Source organism: Tiliqua scincoides, chromosome 9, assembly GCF_035046505.1.
Source record: "Tiliqua scincoides isolate rTilSci1 chromosome 9, rTilSci1.hap2, whole genome shotgun sequence".
Lineage (NCBI taxonomy): Eukaryota > Metazoa > Chordata > Lepidosauria > Squamata > Scincidae > Tiliqua > Tiliqua scincoides.
Window position 1 is genome coordinate 3,128,101 of NC_089829.1, and position 9,221 is coordinate 3,137,321.

At 49.2% G+C, this 9,221-nt stretch overlaps 1 protein-coding gene across 1 annotated transcript; it reads right to left on the reverse strand.

The window, feature by feature from the left end:
* Positions 1 to 2,618: 2,618 nt before the first annotated feature.
* On the reverse strand, positions 2,619 to 8,648 carry UBIAD1 (UbiA prenyltransferase domain containing 1). The gene is made up of 3 exons (XM_066637216.1): positions 8,428 to 8,648; positions 7,384 to 7,943; positions 2,619 to 6,269 (listed from the first exon to the last, which is right to left on the reverse strand). Exons 2-3 carry the CDS (start codon positions 7,901 to 7,903, stop codon positions 5,782 to 5,784), a joined length of 1,008 nt encoding a protein of 335 aa, XP_066493313.1. The 5' UTR covers positions 7,904 to 7,943; positions 8,428 to 8,648; the 3' UTR covers positions 2,619 to 5,781.
* Between the last annotated feature and the right edge of the window lie 573 nt (positions 8,649 to 9,221).

The following is a 9,221-nucleotide window of genomic DNA, read 5'->3' on the forward strand; positions in this document are numbered from 1 at the left end:
CTCAGAAAGAGCTGCTGTCAGGGAAAGCAGCTGAAACTTTGTCACTTTGGCCTATCAGTGCGAAGAATCTGCAGAATTCGCTTTCCAATGACATCTGGGCTTGTCCAGAGAGCAAAGCTGCATTGGTAATATTCCTTCCATTAATACTCTTTTCTGAGTAACATAATGCAATGGAGGGAGGCTGGCAGGTCTCTGCCCCAAGGAGATTGTCCCATAGATGTCAAAGGGGGGGGGGAAGGGAAGGCAAATCAAGAGTAACACGCAACTACATCTACACAATGGGTGTTTCAGGCACTGGCATTGCTAGGGGGGTGCAGGCCGCACCAGGTGACACGCCAGAGGGGTGATGCGCCCTGGGGGGAGGATGCACTAACATCATGGCATTAGGAGCTACCCCATCATGCCATACACTGTTGGATGCGGAATGTCAAGCGGAGTGCAATGCAAAATAGTGAATTAAAATAGCCCCTTTCCTTCAAAAGTTATGGCCAAAAAACTGGAAGGAAAAAATGAATGGATGCCTATGGAAAGTGAAAGTGAGCCGTATCGCGTGTTTACTCGTGAGCAGGTGAACTTAGTGCAACAGAAAGGGCAGGCTGAGAGGAATACAACGACACCAGAATGGTCCTGATCCAATGAATGCAGCCCCCAAAAACACCCCTCCCAACTGCAATCTATTGAGCCCTATGGAAAGCTAAGCAGCCTCATGGTTGTGTTTACCCATGAGTAGGCAGGCATGCCTTGGCTTGTGATCAGCCCAGGCAAAGGGGAATGTGAGGCCACCAGAATGGTCCTGATCTGAAGGAAGTGGAGTGCAACAAATGCTCCAGAAGGCAGCCCCCCCCCCACTAAAAAGGACAAAAAAAGAGGCTTTTGGGGGGGGTTATTGCAGGCATGCTACAAAGCTCTATTGACCACTATGGGACTTACTTCAGAGTAGGCATGCATAGGATTGGGCTCACAGGCTGCAATCCTACCCACACTTTCCTGAAAGTAAGCCCCATTGACCACTATGGGACTTACTTCAGAGTAGGCATGCATAGGATTGGACTCACAGGCTGCAATCCTACCCACACTTTCCTGAGAGTAAGCCCCATTGACCACAATAGGACTTGCTTCAGAGTAGATTCACTTGGTGGAACAGGACTGGCTCCCCCTTATTTAATTATTTCTTTTATTTTAATTACTTATAATTATTTATTTTAATTTGCTTGATGATGTCATTTCTGGCCATGACATCACTTCTGGTGGGTCCTGGACAGATTGTCATTCTAAAAAGTGGGTCCTGGTGCTAAACGTTTGAGAACTGCTGCAATAAGGTGTTAGTAAGTTGATGGGTGTGTGTGTGTGTGTGTGTGTGTGTGTGTACACAAGTTTTCAAAATCACTAAAATTACAGTATGGAGGAATAAGAACATTGTGCTACATGTCAATCAATGTGCAATTTCATGCAGAATGCAGTGAAACAAACCACACTGAAATATCTGTGTTCTAACAAAAGGTACAGCCAAAAAACCAGTGGGGGCGGGGTGATGGTACATCACCACGCCCACCACCTGGGGCTCTGCCCACTGCATGGGGTGACGCGCAGGCCCCCCACACTGGGTGACGCGAATCCTAGTGACGCCACTGGTTTCAGGCAAGGGTGAGAATTAAAAGATCACACCTAGGGGCTTAGTTGTGCAAGACAACAGCCACAAAAATAGGACAGTGGAAGGAGACCCAGCGCCCAGAGTCCGATCACTCAAAGGCTGATCCCACACCATCCTAAGCATTTAAGAGGAGCTGGTTCAGCCTAAGCTGTTCATTCTGTAGTCCAATAGATGGCATCACCTCCAACCCAACCCCCCCCCCTTTTATTGGGGACAGGGTGGAGGTCCTCTCATTGGCTGGTCCAGAGGCAGGAAAACTAGCCAAAAGGTGGGAGCCTTCCTGAAGCTTATGGCCAGTGGGGGACTCAACCAGAACCAGAAGGATGCCACAGGTGTCATCCTTGCCCATTGTCCAAAAGGTTTCGGGTGGTGGCAGAAAACATTTCCATACCTCACCTCTGAATGCCTTAAGGCAGTAGTCTTCAACCTTTTTTGTGCCACAACCCCAATAAGTAAATGAGACTGAGGACCCCTCTCCCAGGACCCTATCAGCCCACTCTTGCACCCGCTGCCACTCACTCCCTGCTCCCCCAACACTCTCCCAGTACTTTCACTGTGACAAAATATTCATTAGAGAGTAGAAAAAGTTACCATGAAGCCTGGCACTAGTGAAAGCTATTTTAGCACAATTGCTAGGAACATGAACAGGACTGGGACACAATCTCCTGGTACCTGAAGGGTACACCAGATGCCGCCCCCTTTACCTGGTGGTGTTCTAGCCCAGTGGTCTTCAACCTTTTCATTCCCCTAAGTTGCCGCAACTCCACAACTTTGCAACCCCATTAAGGTCATGACCCCAAGGTTGAAGAACACTGTCTCATAAGACAGTCATAACATTAGCAGACCTCAGGCTTCAGGAAGTGGACAGAGTTTTCAACAGTGGTTTAAGCTGGGCCAGACTGTGGCATGAGCAGAGTGCAAGGGGTGTGCATGGTGGTGGACCCCCACAATAAACACATGAAGGTGCTACCAAGGGACAGTTTTTATTTTAAAAGGCTGAACAAATGGATAAGACAAACACTTGGGGTGAACAGGACAGAAGCAAGCTGGAGTCAGAAAATACCTCTTAGAAATACCATCTGTCTAGATCAGGGGTCTTTAAACCCTGGCCCGGGGGCCAGATGCAAGCCTCTTTCCGGCCCACAGCCAACTTCTTGTCCCCTGAAAGCGTCTGGCCCACTCAACTGAACATGACCAGAACTGTGCTCTGATTGTGTCCTGAGGGCCAGAGAGGTGGAATGAATGAGCCCATTCATTCATTTGTTCACTTATCTAAGTTCCATCTCTAATTTATTTATTTAAATGTTATATTTAAATTTTTTTCCGGCCCTCCACACCACACCAGATATTTGATGCAGCCCTCTGGCCAAAAAGTTTGGAGACCCCTGGTTTAGATAATTGAAAGTGTATGAAAGAACTTTCTCCTGACTAATTCCTGACAGTACTCACCAAAGCTACAATGTGCTGCAGATCACAAGCGAGGAGTGGAGAAACCAGGATTGTGATGGCCACAGCCATGAGGAACAGGCCTGCCAGTTGGCTGCAAAACTGGAGGCTCCGGTTGGGCTGATGCATGGTTATGACAAATGGGCGATGGAGTTAGCAAGCCCACAAAGTGTTTCCAAAACTGAGAACGTCATGTTCGTAAAAAGGGCAAGGCACCTGGTTACAAATCTGGTGGGAGGAGAGCTTGGTTCACATTGCCCTTCCCTGGGCCGTGGGCAGCAAGCCTGAGGCTGACGTGGATGATTATCAGAGCAACGTCACACTGGTGAAGAAAGAACAAAACAGGCCACCAACAAGGAGGAGAAAATGGGAGATGGAGAGACAGGAAACGGGCAGTGGCAGAAAACACCACAGGGAGCCTTCAGCTTCCTGGGCTACAGCATTCTCCTGCTACTACCACCAGCGGCCAGCTAGGCCTTGAACAGTCTTGGAACTGGCCTTCAGCAAAGCCTTCTGAAGGCTGCAGATGCAGCAAATGACATTCAACAGACAGTTGCAAGGGAACACCGGCAGCCCTGGGTGCATCTGGCAAACAGGTCAATGTACAGCAGTGGTTCTTAAATTGTGCATCACGGCACCTTACAGTGTTGCAGAAATTCAAAGGGGCGTCATGGGATATCACCTGTGGTCCCTTCATCCTGGCTTTCTTCCTGCAAGATCCAAGATGGTAGCGTCTGGGAAAGCCGGGAAGAGGCCACTGCGAAAGAAGGGCGCCATGACCATAGTAAGTTTGGTAACCACTGGTGTAGAGATGACCCAGAAATGCAGACTGTTCCCCAACAGTCACTGTTAACATTCTCCATTGTACATTATGTCGTTTTAGGCCAGATGCACACAGACCCAAATTCCCTTGTTTACATATTTTGGACACCTGCGTTAACATTCATGTAACATGTACACATACGTCCCCTCTTACCTGTGCAACTAGGGCAGGATCTATACATGCACCAGAACGAGGTGGAAGAATGGACTTTTCTGGCACCACATCTTTTAACATTCCCCTCGATGTTGTAATAAAACCTGCCAGCATAAAACTAGCACAACAGGAAGACACTTCCTTCTTATAGGTGTTAGCTTTCTTCTTGCAGGAAGGAACACTCAAAAATGTGATTTCACCCTTGCCCCGCCAGTTCCGCCTGCAGTTAGAAGTGGCACAGTTCATTCCAACACCTCAACAGTTACTGCATAGATAGACTGCACCAAGAGAAAATCCTTGAGGGAAGTTAAAAAAGAAATGAACTTTATGTTGTATCTCAAATAAACAGCAATATAAAACTTAGCTCTCAGAACTTTTTGCATTTTAGTTTCTCAGTCATTAGTAGGAGTCAGCAGTACAGACAAATAAGAGGTACAGAAGTGAAGAGCATGTACTTGGACTTCCTGCAAGGTCAGTCTGGCACTTGCTTAAAGAACATACAGGCTGTTTATGTTCTGTCCTTTGAGGAGGTGCCCATCAATGACTACCTTGCAACACTGAAGTTGGTTCACCTCTCGGTTCACCTGGGGCATGACTTCTTGCAGCCAAATAAATATTTGTACACAGTTGAACTCCCTGCCACTGGCCTTTGACCAATGCATTTTTAAAAACTTTTGTTGGTCCTCAACGTTGGTAATTAGCACGCACCACTTCTTCTGTGTATATATCCACCATTAATAGCACTTCTAATGTTTTGGAAGAAAGGAAAGGGGCAATCATAACAACAGCTCAAGCAGCCACACAGATAACAAATCAGAAATGAGTTCCAGCGTTTGAGGTCAACTATTGCATCATCAAGTTCGCCCTCCCACTGAGCACCTTCTTGGAAACACTGCTAAAGTATTGGATAACTAAGCAACAACAGCTGAGATCTGAAGAGGTTGCATGGCTTTCTGCCCCAGGTGTGTGAGATCAGATGAACTGGGGCACAGGTCAGCAGTGGTGGTAAACCCTCAGGAATTCTCTCCTCCAAGAGAGATCAGACTCCTCCCTATAGGAATTGGGAAACCTTTGGAAATATTGTTTAGATTAGCTGTGACATACTAACCGATTTTATGTGCTACAATTACACAGGGTACTGCCTCCAATGGTCAGACTTGCTGCAGGGAGCTTCCTACATCCATCTATCCCAGCTTTGCCTACTCTGACTGGACAGCAGATCTCCAGAGGGGTTAACCTCAGCCCTGCCTGAAGATCATGGACTGAAACAGGAACATACCTTCAAGACATCCAGCCCTTCGAGTTGTAAAATTACAACTCTTTAGCTTCCTTGCTCAGATTTTTCTTTTCTTTCTTGTACTACAAAGTGATTTGAACAGTACAGGTCACAGCACGGAAAGTGAGCAAACCCCTGTCCCCCTTCCCTGAAAAACCAGCTGCTTCTTTTCTTAAATAAACCATTTTGGAAAAAAAGCAAACAATATTCTGAGAGTTAAGTCATATAATATCATTGCCCCTTTTTAAAGAAAACACTTGAAGCACCAAGACAGAGGGGCCTATAATGCAGGACTGGCTCCAAGCACTTAAGACAAACCCACAAAGGGTCATTCTGATGCTCCTGCTTCTTCGGTCCTAGGAAGGCTTGAACCCAAGCTCTGATGTGAGGAGGTGACGCCAAAACCTCCCACCCCAGAGCCTCAACACCACCCTAAAGTTTGGGGAGCGTGCCTGGTGGTGCCAAGAGAATACCAAAGACATAGAAGAGTCCCAACAAAAGGTTGAGCTTGGCTGTCCTTTGGGGGATCTTGACAAAGCTTTGGCTCCGGAATTGTCTCTCCAATGAGAAGGCCATGGGGATGGTCAGGAGTGGCAGGGCCATACTGATGGTATAGCGGGTGGCCAGAACGCAGAAGATCAGATATGGCAGAAAGAGAAGTGTATTGTAGAGGAAGTAGGAGAGGGTGGGGCCAATTAGGATGGCCAGGGTGACAATGCCTGCCTGCCGGTCCGACTCCATGTCCCGTGTGTTGTTACTGTGCAAGATGGCTTCTGTGCTGAGGGCCAGTGGGATGGCGTAGAACAATGGCGAGGCAGACAAGTAGCCCACCTGCAGGGCATAGGCAAACATCACGGCTAGCGGTCCAAATGTGATCAGGATGACCACGTCGCCCAGTGCCACATACTTGAACCCAATACCTGAAACAACAAATGTCACAAAGACCATCAGCAGAAAATCTGTTGGGGAAATGGAGAGAATCCCAATGCTGGGGACCATGGGGGAGAATTTGTACTATAAGTGGAAAAAGTGCCCAGAAACAGAATTCAGAGGACAGGCCACACTCATTTGGAAGGAGGCCTTCAGGCTACATTTTATAAAGCTTCTCCAGCTTGCTCTAATGAAGACCAAAGCACCTTTCTTTTTGAACTTTGTGTTCATGCCACAAAACACTGAGTTCTACTTGCTAAGACTGTCAGTTCTCTTCAGACTGTCAGTACACTATATATATAACAAAGCCATGTTGCTTGTTCTTTCTACAGCACAGACTGACTGTGACAGGAGGAGGTGATGCTTGACACTATTTTACATGGCAAGGGTGGGGGGAGATTACAATTGACAATGGCGGGCAATTCCCACAACCTCCATAACTCTTTGTCCCTCACTAGGAACTAGCAACTTGGGAGATGACAAATTAAGTCATTTTGCATATTTTAAATATGTATGCATCATAGAATTCAAACTTCAGACCTGAATTAAGAATCTGAAAAGGGTCCTGCTAGATTAGACCAAAGACCACTTGTCTACCCTCAGAGACCAATCAGATGCCCACAAAAAGCCCACTAGAAGGGCCTGAAACCCCACTTCTGTGGCTCCCCTTCAGCAACTGACAGCTTTTCAACCTGGAAGTGCCTCATAGCAATTATGATCAATAAGCCAACAGGGGATCTCTCCCCTTTGGTGAATTTATTTCTTTTTTTTTCAAGCTGGTGGCTCTCCCCACAACACAGGGCTAATTCCACAAATTGAATCTGCATTGTGGAGAACAGGTTGGTCTTTTGCCTAGCCTGAATCTCTTACCAATCTGCTTCATGGGATGACCCCCAATTCCTGTTTCTCCTAATCATGCATCATTTTATAAGCCTCTGGAATGTCCCCCTTCCGTCTAAACTACAAACATTTCTTGTCAGGAAGGGGCTTCCTCTTTGGAGTAAATGGGTGCAAAATATTCAGGAGAATACACAACAGGCTAACAAGCTAAGAAACTAACAAGAAATACATGCCTGAGGGTACATGCCTGCGAGGACTCCTTACCTCCAGTGTAAAGAAAGGAGCTGGAGAGCCCCCCAAAATAGATCAGGGCCAGATGCTCCAGCTTGAGGGTGGAAAGGCAATATAGGCAGGCTGCTGAGAGGCACCCAAGAGTGTACAAGAGAACGCCAAATCTAACAACATCTTGGGGCTCCAAGATCCGGTCTACTAAAGTCCGGTCATCACTCTTCTTGTGATCAATACCCTTGGAGAAATCATAATAGGTATTCACAAGATTCCCTGCCCCATGCACTGCCAAGACGGTAACTGCACTGCCGATCAAAAGTCCTGGGTCCAAGGTGCCCTGGGAGCGATAGGCAAGGGCGCTTCCAAGTGCTACTGGGGTAAGGGAAGCGCTGAAACTCCAGGGCCGGAGGGCCAACACATAGGATGCACATTTGTGTTTCCAGGTGCCAGGAAGACTCTTCTGAGAGTCAATCAGTCCCACTCCATGATCTGCTGTCTTGTTCTCATGGTTGTCCATAACAACACTAATCTTCTTCACTTCCTCTTCTGTTTCCATTTTTAATATGCCGCTGTGAGGTCAGAGGTCAGAAGTGAATCTGGAAAGAAGGAGGGAAGTTTGAGTAGCAACTTTAGCAGAAACCACAAAGGGGTACAGGGCTGACAGGAACCAGCCCAATCCAGATAAAAAGGACCCTAGTAACAAGGCTGGGAAAGCCCTCCACTCACAGCCTCAGACAGCCAAAGAACAGTTGGGATAAACAATCTTGGGTAGATGGGCACAGGTACAACATACAGATTCATGTTCAACATGCAGGTTCAACCGGAGCCATCACCTGGTTGATTTGACAGGTTCTTTGACAGCAGAGCTGGAAAGACCCCAGCACCACTTCTGGCAGAACAAGGCTGGATAAGAGCAGCAGCCTCGCTCTGCAGGAAGCAGCACCAGGCACTGTAAGGCAGGGCCATCGCGCACCGGAAGAGCACCCGCTGCCCTGGAAGCCTCTCCAGGGAGGGCAGAGAAGACTCAGCGAGAGATGCTGCCAGCCTGGGCTGAACAGTGAGGGAGCTTCCTCTGCTCACCTGACGGGATGCTGCCTGCACTTTCAGGACTGCACAGCTGGCGGAACACCCGCAGGTGGCGCTTCCTCCCCAGCAGGGTCAAGGAGAGAGTCCACTCCTGGGACTGCCTTCTGAGCAGGCGAGCCTTGTCAGGAGCAGGTCCCGTTGCAGCGAATGGCGCCTGCTCCCGGGACTGCGGGAAGACTCGCCTGCGGGCCGGACGCAGCCTCCATGGGCGCGGGCTCTCTTATAGGGAGCACTGGACGCGCTCGGCGGGCGTGGCCGCGCAGCTCCCGGGCGCCGGAGGGAGGCTCCTCGCCTCTGCAGGGCGCCCATTGGCCGCCGCGAGCGAGCGAGCGGAAGGGCGGCCCGCGCAAGCGCTCTCCGCGCCGGGAAGGCGAGCGGCTCCAGAAGCTGCTCGGCAGGAGCTGCTCCCCGGGCCGGGAGTTCCGCCCTTGCCGAGGCCCTGCCGGGGGAGGACTCGCCTTCCCCAGCAGGCGGGAGCCCAGGCAGGTCTACTCGGGAGCAGGAGTTCAGTCCTCTCTCCCTCTCAGGCACACGCTCAGGCCTGTCGCTGAAGCGGGGGGCGAATCGTTGTGCTTATATTTTTGTTAGAGTTTGTAGTAATTAAAAACATTAAGAGAGAAAAGACCAAGACGGAAAACAGAGGGGAGGAAAGGGGGAGGCGACGCGCCTCGCAACTCCCCTCCCTCCTTCCTTCCTGTCTGCGGGGAGAGAGGTTGAGGTTAGACAAAGGAAGGATGAAGGAATCCAGGAAAGCCCCGGCGCGGAAGGACCCACCGCAGGCAGAAAGC

Excerpts from the sequence above, each read along its gene's own strand:
- UBIAD1 (XM_066637216.1), bottom strand. The coding sequence starts at position 7,903 with ATGGAAACAGAAGAGGAAGTGAAGAAGATTAGTGTTGTTATGGACAAC. Across the intron at positions 6,270-7,383 it reads CTCCTTTCTTTACACTGGAG|GTATTGGGTTCAAGTATGTG; the intron begins GTAAGGAGTCCT and ends TTGTTGTTTCAG.